General features: G+C 44.3%; 1 protein-coding gene and 1 long non-coding RNA gene across 2 annotated transcripts in view; both read left to right on the forward strand.

Moving 5' to 3' along the window:
- LOC147685423 (syntaxin-binding protein 4-like) overlaps nucleotides 1–17,574 on the forward strand; it is a 986,001-nt gene that overhangs the window by 84,186 nt on the left and 884,241 nt on the right. Inside the window, exon 5 of the mRNA XM_086939786.1 lies at nucleotides 2,614–2,699. Coding sequence (XP_086795912.1) covers nucleotides 2,614–2,699 — 86 coding nt within the window. The remainder of the gene's footprint in view (nucleotides 1–2,613; nucleotides 2,700–17,574) is intronic.
- LOC147685424 (uncharacterized) lies at nucleotides 7,027–7,468 on the forward strand. Its single transcript, XR_015300461.1, has 3 exons — nucleotides 7,027–7,107; nucleotides 7,205–7,280; nucleotides 7,374–7,468. It is a non-coding gene; the product is annotated as an uncharacterized LOC147685424 (long non-coding RNA).

Genomic DNA, 17,574 nt, shown 5'->3' on the forward strand with positions numbered 1-17,574 from the left:
TGTTGTAAATATGATTTAAGGGACTTTATTCAGGCAATGAGAATCTTTTAAATGATACTCTCAGATGAGGTGATATTTACTGTGAGTTGCTTCCTTAAAGCTAGTGTGCGGTCACGGGCAACCATGGAACATGACTAATGAACATTTGAACATTTGTACTTTGCCTTTTTGCGCATTTGCTTTTTGTACGGCTGATGATTATATACTAGTACATAGATATTCAGACGCTTGGGTTTAATGGAAACGATTTCTGTGGAAACTAATAAGTGAAATATCCACACACTGTGAATTCTTGTAACATTGCCATTTGCACAATTGATGTTCTGATATATAGCTGCTCTCTTATATTTGGAAAAGGTAATTTTTATGTAACAGTATAATCAATCTGTTTTTTATCAACATTTTTTATGTATTTTAACCTGTGTGTACTTTTATGGATGTATTAATTCCGAATAAAGATCATTTGACTTGACTGTAGGAGTCGCACCACACCCATTCAAAAACAGCCCTAAGAAGTCGAATTTGCTCGAGCTCCCAGTCTGCCTTGCCTCACACCTGAGTGCTGGTGCTTCCACTCAAAAACAGGTGATTCTCTCTCACTTCAGCCTTATAACCTTGGAGGAGTCGCAGAAGGCCCTACTTGAGTGCAAGTCAGGCTCCCTAGTCGACCCATAGCCACCTTCTATTGTGGTTCTTGCAGCAGAGGCGGTCGACCTGGTCTTTAATTAAGCAAAGCAGGCTAAGGTTGCCCTTTGATTTAAAAAACAAACCTTCTGGGTGACCCTTCCAACTTTAGACCCATCTCTCTATTGCCTGCAGCCGCCTTGATGCTCGATAAACTTCTCAACACTCGGCCCACGAGTACCTGGAGCAATACAGGGTATTGTACACCAGCCTCTGGCTTTCGTCCCTGTCAGTCCGGCTTTCGTCGCTAACATAGCAGGGAGACAGCCCTGTTAGAAGTGGCAGATTACATGAAGTTGGCACACAACCATGGTAAGAATGCCACCTGGATTATATTCAACCTGTCTGCAACATTCCACAACAAATCCTACTCTATTCTATGCATTGCTTATCTGATTTCAGGATCGTGAGCCTCTTCTGAATAGCTGGCACAATCCTTGTGGCTAGCCCCTTACTTATCAGATTTAAAATCTTTTAACCATGGGGTGCCGCAGGGCTCTTCCTTGAGTCCCCCTCTTTATAATGTGTACATGGCTCCTCCTGCACCTTCAACTGAGTCTTTTGGGTTCAACATCATTTCACATGCAGATGATACTCAGCTGCTTCTCTCGGTGGAGCCTTGGAGCATTCTTTCAAAGCCTGCCTATATGCGGTCTTCTGCTGGGTGCAAAGGAGCCAGCTGAAGTGCAATCCAGAAGAGGTCGACATTCTGCTGTTCGGCTCATTCAGCTCCATGTGGTGGAAGTAAAGCTGATCAGAAACGCTACCTCTCCTCCCCCCTCTGCCGAAGAATCTAGGCTTTGGGGTCAAAAACAAGCCTTTTCAACCCCAGGTGTCTGCAATGGTTGGTTCTTGCTTCGGATTTCCCCGTTTCTATATCTTTTACCTCTACACTCTTGGAAGAGGCGGTAGAAAGATGCATTGATGACATCGCCTTGGAGCATGCTAATGCTTTCTCCCTCTCTTGCTCTGTCAGAGGGTCTAACCAGGAGACTGCGAAGGGTTCTGCATGCATGATTCTTGGATCACTTGGCGTGGGTCTATATCCTCTCAGCTGAGATCTCTTCACTAGCCCCAGTGAAGAAGAGGATTCGATGTGAGTGTTTGCTTCTGGTCCATCAGGCCCTCTGTATCTCACTGACAGATGTCATTCAGGTCTACTGTCGGAGTGGAGCTCTCGGGTCAGCATCCGCAGCCCTGGCACCGGTGCCTAGGCTCTGACGCATGAGAAAGGGGGCTGCTCCTTATCTAGCTGCAAAGGATTGCAACCAACTCCCTTTGGCTCTCTGTACTATTGGTTCTGAACCTTTGTTTAAAAAAAATCTCAACCCATAGCTGTTTGCCTTGCCCTAATTGCCTGGGTCTCCATTTTGTTTCTTGACCTGTCAACCCACTCCAAGGAGTAGCTAATCGCTTTACAAAACCCTTAAACATGTTCACTAATGGAAGGGGCTAAACAAGGTGCCTTCGCTGGAGCTAGGTCATGGTTAACACATCTGGCAGCTGAGCCAACCAGATGTGGAAACTGCCCACCAGGTGTCACCCGAGCTTTGTGAACTCCTGTGTGCACAGAGTCAATATTTGAGAAAGGCAACTTCTGCTACTGACTCAAGGGATCAGGGGTGAAGTGGGGTGTGTTGGCTATAATTGGGGAGTCTTGAACAATCTATAGTTTTTATCAATGTAAACACTGACATCCTGTGCTATGAGCTCTTTGGGAATGTGCATTGCACTGCTGTTCCTGCATAATGTCGCTCTGGGTAACGCACAGTGTGCACAAGACAGACAAGTGAATTGTTCTCTGTTTCATTATGTATCACACTATATGCAATGCTATGTAATACTGCCAATAATCCGAGTGCTCCGAAGCCTAGTCCCTGACTGGTTCTGAAGATACTTACATGTTAATCTTGTTTGATTTGGCTGTAGGAGGGAATTCAGAGAGCTGCTGAAAAAGTTTGGCTGCCACAGTGACAGCGGGTCTTCACGGAGCTCCCCAACCATGTACAGCGGAGGTGAGATTTACTTCACTCTGGCACGATCAGATTTGACTTGTGTGTCACGTGACTAAATATGGAATAAAATATATAGTAAGAGTTTAGGAGATTGGTATATAAAATGTCTATGTGATTAATTGAGGGAGAGAGGTTTGCAGGTGTCATGGCTCAGAAATGCAGTTTTCATTTCAGGTGAAGTGACAGCAAGGCCCAGGATTCTGAGGGGCCCAGAGCACCCCACTTTGATCTGTCAGAAGAGAAATGGGCACAGTATTCCCTTTGCTTGTGGTACTTGCTATGCCATTGGTTCATGCAGATGGACCAAAGTGGCCTACTTGTAAATGCCATGGTGGAAATAAAGAAATGAAAACATTGGCTGTCAATGCTTTATATGTATGCTTATAGAAAAGAGACAACCATGGAATAGACATGCAGGCAGAATTGGATTAGTACCAGCAGCTAATCATCCTTAGAGGGCTGTAATTAAATGGATGTGACGACTTGGGTGTTCAATACACAAGTAGAAAGGGGTTGTCTAGGCAAAGGGCAAGGTTTGATGTGGCATTTACACCAATATTTCATTTACCTCGAGGCTAAGGATTACGCAGCTATGGAATTTGTATTGTTATATCTATCCATTCTCTTTCTGTGTGTTCGACCTCTGCACTTCTCTGTATGCATGATTGTATGCTGTCTGTTTAGATTTGTGATGTGTTGGACTGTTTCTGCATCTGTTTGTTTGTTGCATATGTTTGTCAGCTGATATGAGTTGGTTTGACATGGTACTTAAGTCTCTCCAGCATTTCTTCTACAGTCTGCCATTCCAATCTCCATGTGAGCCTTTGTTACTCAGGGGCGGCTCTTCCATGAGAGCAGAGGAGCGTCACCCACCGCTTTTTCACAGTGCAAGAAGCAGAAACACAAAAAGGTATTTTAAATACCTTTTTATGTTTCTGCTCCTCGCGCTGAGAGAAAGCAGAACGGTATGCCTGGTGGGGGGCCGGCAGGTGGGCGGGTCGGTAGGAGTGGCTTGCCCAATGCTGTGGGTCCTGACTGTTTGGTCGGCCCTCTGGGGCTGACCAAACCAGTCATGCGCACTCTCCATTTTCTATCTGTAGGTTGCATGCAGCCTACATAGAGAAAATGGTCACCCTACAGGCGCCTGGCTGGGCACCGTCCTCACCAATCACATTGTTGCCATTACAGCGTTGTGATTGGTTTAGGAGAGGGGAGGGAAGATGCCTGCTTCCTGATGTGGCACCCGGCCAGGAGCGGAGGCAGCGTGTGACCTGGTAAAGTACCTTTTTACATTTATTTTTAAATCTTAAATCCCCCCACCCACGAGTCTTGCGAGCTGCGACTGTTCTTACTTACACTTTGCCAACTAGACACCTAACGTTGACTACAAACTACAGCTCCATTTTGGGGATGATTTCATTCACAAGATTCCAGCTTGTTCCGTTTCTCTCATTCCCTCCTGTTCTTTTGTTCTGCTTCATCTATCGCTTTGAGGTGGTGTTAGATATAAGATAAAGTACCTCATATTGTACATTTAAAAAATAATGTAGGTAACTCAGGGCACAAGTCCTGAAAAAAGAATTGGGGGGACGCTAACGTCATGACAGGAAGTGACGTCACGAAAGGTGGCTTGCACCATCAGACTCATTGCCTCCCCTCGCTCACCCCTTAGATGTGTTTGCATCAGAGAAGCCAGCACATGAGCAGCGTTCTGAATGGGCTCCGATCTCGCCCCAGAGAGGCCAAAGAGTGAATGTGTGGCTCCATTTGCTCCAGTTATCGAGCTCCCTGTAAAATAAGTGGGGGACACCATCCACCCGCGTGGTACCCCGACTCGAGCCCTGAAGTAACTTGAGGTCCTGCTTAAGGTCTTCGAACACCAAGGTGACTTAAAATATCCTTTGTAACAGGGGGCAAGGTTGAGGGGGTGTGGCCAACCGCCTAAGATGGGGGACACATAAGCGCAGAGCTTCCGGGCCAAGCCATTTCATCCTGATTTATCCTCAAGTAGTGGCTTCATTCTGCCACTACACAAAGATGCCAGACCTATTTCCTGTCTCCGGCAGTGTCGAGCCTGGTTTGTAGGATGGACCTGTGGCTGCGTGTCCTGGCTTTGGAGGTATGTGGCGCCAAGCAGTTCTGCTCATGCTGCTGCAGTGGTAACCCTGCTCCTACACTGACCGCTCCTACCGGAGGTGCTCTGTGGAAACACCGGCCGGAGGAGACAGTAGAGGAGGGGCTGGCCTGCGACTGAGCCTGCACTTAGGGCTGCGCTGGAACGGTGGTTGCTGGAGGCAACTGCTTACCCTGAGGCGGCTGAGGCGGCTGCGGCGGCCTGCAGCAGAAGGATCGCTTTGGGAATCGTGGGTGTCATTGTGCCCAGGATTTGGTCGACTGCCTGGGACGACAAGAGACCTCCAGTCTGGTATGAGGCGGCGGCACCCATGAGGGCCTCTGGATCCTGTGCCGCCCCAGCCTTCTCCTGCGGGCTGTTGGGCCTAGACCAGGTGCAAATTGGGACGTCTATGGCCTTCCTAGAAGGGGGTACCACTTAGCTGAAGGATGTTTCATCGACTGTATTACTTGATTACTACTAGCGGGTGAAGCTGCATGGTTCGGGAACCCCAGAACTAGGCCCCTGCCACTGAACAATATGAACAATATATCCCCCCCAACTCTTTGAGCATACACTGACTCCCGCTGCCCCAGTACGACTGAAAGACAGTGGTGTAGGGGGCTCAATGTGGTGGGTCCACTCCTCCTGACCGCACTGGCTCAGCAGAGAACTGCTGCAGGCAACCTGGACCATAAAGTAAAAAAAAAATGACTCCAGTGGAGACCTGAGGTAATGTCACATTCCGCCACGGAGCTGTCTCACATGCTTGTGGCAAGTGCAACTGGCACTGCACTGGCTAATAGTTCTGTGCACTGTTGACTGCCAGTCTGCAGGCCGTGGAATTTGTGTCTAGTCCCAGAACAACATTTCCCCTTTTAGAACTGTACCATTTCAGGTGGAAATAGAACTGCAACACCACGGGCGAAGGCTGTGGCGCTGTGATCACCTGTTGTTCCTTTTCCTTGTGGCCTGCTGTGGGACGCTTGAGGAGACTGCCTATCCCAGAACACCTATGAGTGTGCAAGTCCTAGTTAGTGGTGGCGATTCCAACCCTTTGGGGATGTAGTGAGACGCCATGGGCCACATGAGGGGAAAGGTAATGGACCCTACGGAACACGGCTGCCAGCAGATAAGGGAAGCTGAGGGTTCCTCCACCGAACACACAGAGGAGTGCATGCCCCACGGTGATAAATCCACCAGCTGACGATCCCCGGGGCTACAACACACCCCATAGTGACCCTTATCCTCAATTCAAAGACCAAGACGCTGTCCTCAGATGTGCACGAGAGAAAGCACCCCACGCTATGATAATACACACATTTCTTTGTTCCCAGACTATACATTGTTGGTTCATCGTCAAAGGGCTTCTTACCAAGAGGTGAAAAAGCACCTTAGATCTCTAAAACTCAAGTACGCTATGCTCTACCCAGCCCGGCTAAAGATCCTTTATGATCAACAGTCTTTTCTTTGAAACGCAGAGTTCCGCCTGGGCATGGCTCGAGGATACATTCCCGGAAAGGCCCTGTCCCAGGAACAGGCGCAGGAGGGAAGAGGGATAGTGATACAGTAGCCACTGCACTCCGGGACGCTGGGCTGCAGTCTGCTGAGGAGCCATCGGCAGACACCAGGGTGCATTTGAACTTGGAGAACAGTCTAACCCTTTTTACTATTGTAGCTCCACAGATGTCACATAAGCTATTGGGATGCTGACTTATTTACCAGTTTTTATGTGGTGCATGATGGACGGTAAGGTCCATTTGATTGCATGACCTGTACTTTCATCAATTGCACACATGTAACGTAAGTAAACAAATGCATGTAAATGAACAGGTGTTGCCCCAATCACTAACACTTCCTTCTTGCGAATTTCACAACACAGGTCGAGACTTAAGAAAAGAGTACCCAATGCACCAATGGTGGACCATTTCGCGGCTCTTAACCATAAAGAAACTGAGTTCACTTGGACGGTTCTGGCCATTATAGATCCGAAACATAAATCACCTAATGTGGAACAAGCTCTTCTGCGCAAGGAAGCGTACTTAATAATGAGGTTTGACAGCATCAATAAAGGACTCAATTCTATGAGTGAATTGAATAGACTGTAAGGAGATTTCATGCCGAAATACCCAATTTCACTACAATCCCCAGAATGCACCACCGTGGCTTCATTGCCACACTCGAATTGGATTGGTCCACAATGTTTGATGTAATCAACAGGCTGCTGCCTGTTTGACCAGAACTGATGTACCAAACCAAGGGATGCACTGAGAGGAGCTTAGGCAAAAGGCAGCGGTAAGCTTCAATTCTTCCCCCTCCTGTTTTTAAGCGAGAACGCATTGTTTCCTTGCCAGCAGTCGAGCAGCCCTAACGGGTCCAATTCCCATTACAGATTCGTTTACACAGTGATCGGGCAGTGGAAGCCCCGACCGGTGCGAGACACCGTCATTTGTGTGAGGAAGCCCACAGTGAGTAGCGTGTACTCTTTTAGCAAATGTTTATTCACCAAGCGAAATGCAAGGATAGCCATAACAGGGCGGCTTGGTTACTCTTTCTTTCAGAAAGAAGCACACTTGAAAACACGAGTGTTCCTGTTCTTTTAAATCAAATGTGACAAACAGTTTACGAACGCGGTCTCTTTGAGACCCAGCCACAGGTATGAATGCCTCGTTTTTAACAAACATTGGAAAAATAAACGTTGAATACTGGTAGCTTACAAACACACATTATCTTTCATTACAGAAGCGCGCACACTGTTTCATGCAAAGATTGAGAAAGTGACCTTCACCTCCACATCTCTGAGGTACGGCACTTTATTTGCTAAGTATGCATGAGTTAAAGAGCCTGAGAAGGATGAGGGAAGCCGCTCTAATGAGCTTGTACAATTTATTTTCTTTCAACATTAGGACAAACGTTGAGAAAAGGATTAATTTGGCCCTGATGAGAGTCTGGGGACAACGCACCCAAACTCGAAACGCGTCGGCAAAGGGAATTAAGTTCCATTCTTTGAAAACGCTATTAGGCAAAGGAGATTAACCCTTACTCTTTCGAAAATAATTTTGACATTTATTCCTACACCAAGTATTTAGATTCATTTATGATATTTCAATACCTAGTAATGAAATGCATTTATCTTTGAACATTTGATGATGTTGTTTTGATGTTGTTTGAAATAGTTTGACATCTGTCCTTTTTATTTCACTTTTGTTATGTCTTGTAATAATTAATTGTTTTCACTCTTTATGTATGTTTGATGAATATTTTGGTACAATTAAGACAACAAGATTGTTTGGCCATGTGAAGAACATTGTCTTCTCTTGTCAAAAACAGTATTCTTTTTCTAAAAAACGTATGAATAAAAGGCGCAATTAATTGCCGAGATAAACATATCAGGTTTTGTTTATCTTTTCATTTAGAATAAGACTATTTGAAATAATTGGAAGTGTGGGTCTCTCTTTTTGTATAAGTATTTCTGGGCCCTACCCCACATCTGTCCATTGGGCCACACTCCTTATTTTCTTAGAAAATCCTTTTAAAGTTAGCGGCACGTAGCGATTTATAGCCTAACAAACTTATAGTTTCCCATTCCTTGTGTGTTAAATTGCATTGGGTTTGGCTAAGTATTTTCTCAAGATGGCTATCCACCGTGTCTAAATGACCACCACAATGGAGCCTTTTGTACCAATTTCCTATGCCGGTAATTTTGGCCTCATAAAGGAATGTAACCGGCTCACCCATTGTGGGGAGATGTCCACCAATAGTTTTTCTCAAAAAGTGAACGATTTGTAGATATTCAAAGAAAGTTGGTTGCATGGGAGTGGTTATTCTAGCCTGTACTTCTTGCCATAAAATATTTCTATTCTGTACAAAGAAGTGTCCTAACTCCCGAAATCCCAAATTCTCCCAATTTAGTATTCGGCTACTACTAATTTGGAGGCCCAAACAGAAACACTCATGTAAGCTTAAAAACTGAGAAGCTGAGGAGCTCAGATTTTTCTTGAAAAAGGACTGTAATCTTGATAGATGTTCTTTTATGGTCTTATATCTCGTCCTTTTGGGGAGTTTTGCGGTCTTTAAAAATACCTGGGTTTGAGAATCGGACTCTTGTAGCATTTTTACTAAGAAGAAGCTATCTCGTTTGTTTTTTAGACCTATCAGACCTGCCACCAAGTCCATAAAGGCTGCCTCATAATATGTTTTTATGTGTGGAGGAGCAAGTCCCCCCATGTCAACTGGGAGTTGAATCACGGATAGCTTTACTCTAGGAGTTTTTCCCCCCCAAACAAAACTTCTGAGCATAGATTTGATATCTTTAAAAAAAAATAGAATTCAACTTAATAGGGATATTGCTAAACAAAAATATTAATAAGGGTAGAATCGACATCTTGATGAGAGATATCCTACCAATCAAGGAGAGAGGAATTAAAAGCCATTGGGAGAGAAGATTCTTAATTTTATTCTTCATTCTCACATAGTTAAGGAGATAAAGCTGATGGTAATCAGAGGTCACATATATGCCTAAATATCTAATAGGGTCTCGACTTACGGCCTGGACATGCAAGCAAGATGGAAGATGGCTAAGACTGGTGTTTAAGGCGAGGACCTGTTTTTTTTGTATTGATTTTGTAACCTCCTATTTGTTCATATGCTTTAAATTATTTTAATATGCTTTCAATATTCTCCTTGTTTGGCTTTGCGTAATGGATAATATCATCCGCGAATAGCTTAAGCTTCGCCATCTCGGTGTTAGGGGGAGGATGTCAGGATTGTTTCTAATTTTAATAACCAAGGGTTCAATAAAAAAAAGTAAAAAGGAGGGGGGATAAAGGGCAGCTCTGCCTGGTCCCACGGTTGACTTTGATTGAGCCAGCTTTTTCTGAGTTTATTATAATCTGAGCAGAGGCGCCTTGATAGATGTTCTGGAGCATCTTAATCACTAGTTCTGGGAACCCGAATTTGGTAAGAGAATGGAACAGGGTTGCCCAGTTAACTAGGTTGAACGCTTTTTCCGCGTCGACCATGAGGATAAAGGCGGGAGTTGAATTAACATTAACATAGTCTAATGCCTGAATTAAGAATTCAGTGTTAGAAGCCATAACACGACCTGCTATGAATCCTGATTGATCGTTATATATGACTTCTTGTGCCGCATACATAAAACGATGGGCCCAGATTTTCATAAAGATTTTATAGTCAGAATTCAGAAGACTTATTGGCCTATAAGAATTGATATCTTCTGGACTTTTGTCTTTTTTTTACAAAAGATATTATTATTGCTTCTTTAAGGGACGCGGGTACCATTCCTCCTAGTTTGATGTAATTAAATAGATTCATGAGGGGAGTAACTAGTTCTTTTATGAAGATTTTATAGAATTCAATTGGGAACCCGTCTTGCCCGCAGGCTTTTGCCCCTGGTGTTGCCTTTATAGCATCAAGTATTTCCCCTGTATTCATTTCTAACCGTAGTTGTAAAGCCTGATTGGGCGTGATCTTTGGGATATCTAGGTTCATAAAGTAATCCTGGATCTGACCCTCCTCTACTTGATATTCAGTGGAGTAAATGCGAATCAAATGCTCCAGAAAAGCCCTTTGAATTGAACTATTGTCTACTATCTCTTGGTTATTTAATGGATTTCTGAGTTTAACTATCGCAGCAGATTCTTGTTTTTTCCTCACTAAGTTCGCCAAGAGCTTTCCTGCCAATTGGCTATCCTCACATATCCTTTGTTGGAAGGTTCTAGAACTATTGATCTCTTCTAAAACAAAGAAATCCCTTAATTCTGCCTTTGCTTGCTCCAAGTGATTCGGGCAAAGGAGGAGCTGTAAAGCATATTCTTTATCTATGGCCTTTTGGAGCGTAGATATCTTTTGTCTCCTCTTTTTGACCTGGGCGGAAGTAAAAGATAATATCTGTCCACGTGCTGCCGCCTTGAATCCCTGCCAGACCGAGAATGGTTCTGCTGAATTATTGTTAATAGTAAAGTATTCTGAGATCTATTCTCCGAAACCAGCCACCCAGTCAGGGTTCTGGAGCAGGGTCCGATCCAACTGCCACCTGGACTGGTCCCTGCCCCAACCACCTAAATTAACTTCCAGCTCTATTTTCCCATGGTCGGAAAAGGGATTACAACCAATAGATGTAGTTAAAATCTGAATCGATCTTGATATCAAAAAGTAATCGATTCTTGACGCCGTCTGGAAGCGGGTTGAATAGCAAGTGAAGGATGCCACTTCTGGGTTTATTGTACGCCATGGATCTATAAGCTGATATTCTAAGATAAGGGCGTCCACAACTTTTTTAGTTTTAGGCTTTAGTTGTTTCTTATTTTTATTAGAGGTGTCTTTTTTTAAATCTTGTATGTAATTGAAATCTCCTCCCATGATGATCTGTCCAGGGACTCCCCTAAGAAGGTCGTTGATTTCTAAAATACTAGACACCTCATCGGATATTTGCCCATAATAGTTTACGAAATTCATTACTTTCCCTTGGATTTTGGTTGCTACCCATAAACATCTCCCTTTGGGATCCCTTCTTATTTTTAAAATTTCTCCGGATAGTTTCCTTGAAAAATAAATTGCAACGCCCCTCTGTGCCACCCCAGCTGAAGCGAAAAACACATGGGAGAAATATTTCGGGATAAATAAATTGGGGGTGTTGGTTTTTAAATGGGTTTCTTGGAGAAATATCACATGGGGACTTAGAGAGACTGCCCATTTTATGAGAGCACCGTATTTTTATTTATTTAAAACACTATTGGCATTAACTGATAGGATATTACATTTGTTCATTTCCATAAAAGAGTTTTCGCTTCATTAAATCCTTCATTCAACTTTTGGTACACACCCTGCCTACAATTTCTGCGCTTTTTTACTGCTTTCAACCCAACCCTCCCTCTCCCTCCCCGAGTGGACCCCCTCCCTCCCCTGGGAAGTGGCCCCTTCCATACCCCCCACGCTGACCACATTCCCCCCCCCCCCTTCGGATGGACTGGGTGTCTTCTTGTTACACCCTTAGTGACCCTTTAAGCCCGGTACCCCCCTCGACAGCCAAAAAGTTTTATCCTATTCTATTTTGTTACCGAGAAAAACAAGTTTTTTTTCTGGGACAAATAGACATTTTTCCTTTAAGCTCTACCATTATTGTGCAGTGGGCTCAGTGGGCTGGTTTTAATTACTCAAACATTTGTTTCTGGAGTTATCTCTTTTAGTAGAGATTGAGCTTCTTCAAGATTGGAAAACATATAAAACTTTCCTTTTACGAGAACTTTTACCTTTGACTGCTGAGTGATTGAGGCTTGGGCGCCGTTCATTTTTAACAAATGGAGGATTTTAACAAATTCTTTCCTACGGCGTGCAGCTGCAGCAGTCATGTCTGAAAAAATTCTACATTTAATTGTCTCAGTAACGGAAAATTGTCTTTGTTGAAATGCTTTTGATAAAATCTCTTCCTTTATCCTAAAAACAGCGAAGTTCATAAGGATAGTTCTAGGAAATGTTGAATTGGTGAACCTCTGAGGCGGGACCCGATGTGCTCCCATGATGGACAGATCACCTTCAAACTCTAGCAGTACTTTTTGAAGGATAAAAGAGTTGACCCACTGGAGCATATTTGAACCTTCCAGTACTTTAGGAACCCCCACTATCCTGAGATTGGATCTTCAGGAATAGTTCTCAAGCTCCTCGAGCTTGTTTTCAAGTTTGCTTTCCATGAGGCTCTTTTTAGTTGCAGTCTTTTCGGCCTCTATTCTTGCTTGATTGATGTGGTCCTCAAGAGCCGAGATTCTTTCCTCCGCCTCGTTCAATCTTGTGGGGATTCCTTGCATTGATTCATCACATTTTTCAAATCTGGAATGTAGAGCGGCTATCTCCATTTGCTGATTTGACTTTATCTCCTGTATTTGATCCAGAATTAGGTTTAACATCTTACGGATGTCCATTTGATAACTCACTTCCTTCTCAGGGCTGCCACTTTCCCCCTTTTGAAATAACTGGGACACCGTGGTTGAGATTGCAGATGTTAAACCTTTTGGGTTCCCTACTTGATGCACTCCGACATATGAGCAAGAGGGAGATTGAAGAGCTGCAGCGGATGGTGAATTCTGCTCAGAAAGAGTGTCTAGATTAGGATCTTCACTAATCAGGATCGGACTTGCTCTTGTTTCATTTGCTAAACTGCTTGATTGAAGCTTTTCTGCCATCACAGGGCCGCTTGAGCTTGGCGGTGAGGGAGCTACACATGTCATTAGTGGGACAATCTCGGGCAGTTGTGTAAGAGAGTCATTCCCTACCACTGTTGCTGAAGATGAGGCTAAAATTTTAGTTCCCGTTTCTGGATTTTTTTCAAGCGGGACAGCTGAAGTTTGGGGAGTGCGCCCGTTTTTTTTTTCAAATAAGGGAAAGTCTCTTTTCTCCTTCACTATGTTCATAATTTTCTCGCCAGGGGAAGACTCGACCCCCGCTCCATTTTTAATTGATGCTCCATTTTTAGTTGATACTGGAGTATTTTCCGCCACTTTCTCCATGAGGCTTTCTCCCCCATCTTTTTCTCCTACTTCTCCTAATTCTCCTATCCTTCCATTAGGAGGAGAAGTTAGAGTAATATGAAGTTCATCTTCAGAGCTGTCAACCGCAGAATCCTTCCCCAAAATGGGCGAGGCTGAGCTTCCCTCTCCTTTCTTAGCCTTCTCCCTTTCTTTAGCAGCTAACTGTGCTGCTTTTCTAGCAAGGGCTAAGCGTGTTTTACTTTTGAGACGGGCAGTTAGCTCTATTTTCGCGGTTTTACTTGCTTCCTCACTGTCTTCGTTGTCTTTAGTTGCCTCCCCATGCCAGCCTGCGAGGTTCAAAATTATAATTTTTTTTTATATCAAGGCAGATACTGTGAATAGCGATGGTAAACAGCAAACAGCGAACAGCCACCAGTTTTTAGTTCAGTCTTAATGTACAGCCGTGATGTCTCTCTCTTTTTTTTTTAAGCTACCCCTCGCCTCACCTTTAACTTACAGAAGGTGTGGAGAACGTGATGCAGGTCGCGATGAATGGAGATGAAGAACAGCTGCCTCGCTGCTTTTCCCTCCAGTGGGAGAAAGCCTTCCTTCCTTCCTTTAAGCGGCTGTGTAGGAGTAACTCTTTTATCCTGCGCGGATGCAATCACAAATCTGACAATGGAGAACCGCAGCCTTAAGGCCCGGTGGCCCAGGGAACGCCTAAATCCCCGGGGTTCACCTGCCTTATCAAATACAGAGACACATACTCTTCGTCTGGCGTAGAAGATGGTATTTATTAGCTGCAGTTAGTACAGTGGTCTTAGAAGTCGTCAGTGCAACGAGGTTCAAAAGAGACTGCCACTTAACTCCGTGGCGCACAGGTTTATATACGATACAATACAATGCAAAAAGGCAATCACACAAGAGCATGAGCTATAGACAAACGTTATAGACAATGTTTTAGGACTAAGGCAACTCAAATTCCCTGTTCCGTTTGTCACTCGACCACTTAAGTAATTTCAAAATGAATCCACATGACAGTCGTGAAACAAGAGAATGCATGAGACATGTAGCGAAGGACAGCAGATAAGATAAGTTAAAGAAAACAATGGTGTGAACTAACATGTAGTCCGAACGGGGATTAATCAGCTCAGACAGGAATTAGTGTACTCGGCCAGACCCTGACACTCGTTAGTAAACATAAGCTGAGAAGCCACCTGACACGCAAAGGCAGAAACGACAAAAACATCGCGTTCGCCGAGCTGCCTGAGTGAGGGCAACATAAAATGGCGGCGATCACAAAATGGAGGCTGAGTACGAACGAATTCGTAATTTTCAGAACCTCAGACCCTCCTTTTGCCATTACTCAGGAAAAAACAAACCAACTCATGCTAATCTGAGTCGGAATCAACACTGATGTTCATAAAATCTTCAAGCTGTTTCTGAACCATCATTCTAATATTCTCTGTCTTCTGAGTAGCAGATTGTGGAACACATAAAGTAGCCACCAGGCCACAAACTGCAGGACCACATTGCACACATACACAACAAGAGAATATGATGGCCAAGATTGCTCCTAGGAATGTTAAGATCTGCCATCCCCAAGCTGACAATCTTCCCCAAACCATCCCATGAAAGACCAATCTCCTTCGTCTTGATGAATCGACTCAGAGACCGTGTGCAATTTGGAAATGGCTTGGTATACTGCCGGGGCATCGTCTGGAATATAAATGCAGCAACTAGATCCAACCAATCTACAGAAATGTAAATGTAAATGTACAGGAATTTATATAGCGCAAATCCCCAACCGGTTTCTAAGCGCTTGCTTAGGGAACCCGTCCTGGTATTCCCCTGTGAGATAACCCCGGCAGGGTACCCGCAAGGTGAAAGCCAGGCATCCCACCGCGAGGGGCCGTTGTGGAGATTAAGCAAGCTATTGCCCAGAGTCCCAGAGTGTGAACCCGTGAATCGAGTAGGCACCGGAGCGAGAATTGTCGAGTCCATGGACATTTTAGGACTCAATACCCCGCCGAGCCGGGAATTGAACCCTGGTCCCGGGCTGACCTCTGCTTTAAGGTCTGCCTCCTCTAACCAGTGAGCCACACTTCTCCACACCTCCTCGGTCTGCTAAGATCACATCTAACGTAATTCGATTCTGCAAAGTCATGAGGCGGTCAGCCTGAAGTTCTGCGGTAATGTTACCTATCGCACCTGCAGTAACATTAATAGTGGTCTCAGCCACTCGAACCAGTTGCCTGATATGTCTGCTGTTAATCATCGGGCCCCAAAAGGGAAGGAATCCTTTAAGGAAATCTCCTCCCTCTTGTTCTGCCGTGTCTTTGGCATCAATCACACCTCTGCTATGTCTAATTCTGTGATGGTCTGACGGAGCCGTATATGTAGGGGGAAGGAGGAAAGCTATATGACAAGTTCCAGAAAAGTTTGAAGGGAGCCAAGTATGAGCTCGGTCATTGCAGACGAAATATGTTCCTTGAGACGGAACCAACGGAGGAAAATCAAGAGACGAAAAGATGTATGTGTATGAACATTTCTGCTGCATGTCAGATTTCTTGCTATTCACTTGGAGACAAAATACCTTGATGGGGCACAGTCCATACTGGGGAAGACTCACCCTTCTTAGTTTTGTCACCAAGAATAGAGACATAGTGGGTAACATTCCATCAGTCGTAAGCTCTCTTCTGATCTAATGGAATCTTATTCTTCTCTACGATCTTAGCCATTACCGCTATACCTTTAATCAGAGAGCTATAACTGAAATCTAGTCCATTCCCAGAAGTTCTTACAGGGCTTCTAAGTCTGTTGTGGTATGCACCTGAAAACATCGTCAGAGCCCAAGCTGAACCTTCGTATGAGAAGGGAAGAACCAGATATGGCATTCCCTTTTGCGCATTATGTGGCATAAGTCCGCACACCCAACAGTCAGTCATGTTAATAGCCAACTGATGTTGGTGCAACAATTGAATGAACGTATTATTCATATACTTGGCTCTCCTTATCTGCTCATGAGGGGGTTGAGTATGCATTTTATGTGAAAAGACAGAAAGACGAGAAGGCAAAGAAGCTGTAGAATTAGCAACAGTTCTTGATTGCAAAACATGTACGATCCAACCTGTGCAAGTTAATATAATACACAAAAACATCAAAACACACAAAATTACGCCAAATCGACTACGCAGTAATTTACAATACTTTGATCTCATTTCCTGCTTCCTATTTTCCCTACCTATGGTTGTTGCGCCATCCATCTTTATCTAAAAAAAAATGTCGCTCACGGCAATCTTCCTTAATCACTCATCTACTCACTTCTGTATATCCTGAGGCACTAGCCACTTACTAAAAGAACAAAAATCAGGTCACAGTCTGAGCCTCCTACTGTGACCCTGTGACGGAGACAGATGGCACATCTAATACTAAAATTATATCAAAGGAAGCAAAAGGGCTAAAAAAAAAGGCGAAATGTCTTTAAGTAAAAAGTGTTCAAAAAAAGTTCAGTTCTCTTTATTAGTTCTTGGTCTTAAATTGTAACGTGTTTTGCTCAGCACGGTTTGATCCTGAAACAGAGCTTCTGGATTTGTAGTGTCTCCCCGACGATGCAAAGGCACAGCGGCTTGAAGAATATCATCATCTGCTTTTTCAGACTGAGTCCCATAGATTTGAGCATCACTGAAAGTAACGAAGCAAGGAATCGCTGCAGTGTCCGATTCTCTTACACCACTACGAATCCACTGGTCAAAGGGCAACGGTAGTGGCACCTTTTTACAGTGCACGCCGTGGATCCAGTTGTGCTTGCCCACCACTTTCACAGCCGTGCGAGTGACGAGCAAAACTTGCATAGGCGCAGACCACGAGGCTCCAGATTCTTAGTCCGTTGAAAATTCTTCACACAAACCCAGTCGCCAGGTTGGATGGTATGACCTGGGTCTGTGGAGGCCTCCAAAAAAACACTTTGCACCTGTTGGCGAATAATACTTATTTTAGTAGTCAAATCATGCAAATAGTCAATTAACAAAGGATATGGTATGTCAGAATATCTTTTGGGACGAGGGACGCCCCAAACATTAGCCGGGCATCCAAATACCACTTCATAGGGGCTAAGTCCCATACGAGAGAGCACAGTAGTTCTGGTAGACAAAAGAGCTAGGGGCAAAGCATCAGGCCAAGCAAGACCCGTGCTGGCTTGAATCTTGGCTAGCTTAAGTTTGAGTGTACCATTGTAACACTAAACCAAGCCTGCTGACTGTGGATGGTTTGCCGCATG

The sequence above is a fragment of the Lissotriton vulgaris genome, chromosome 10, assembly GCF_964263255.1.
Source record: "Lissotriton vulgaris chromosome 10, aLisVul1.2, whole genome shotgun sequence".
Taxonomy (NCBI): Eukaryota; Metazoa; Chordata; class Amphibia; order Caudata; family Salamandridae; genus Lissotriton; species Lissotriton vulgaris.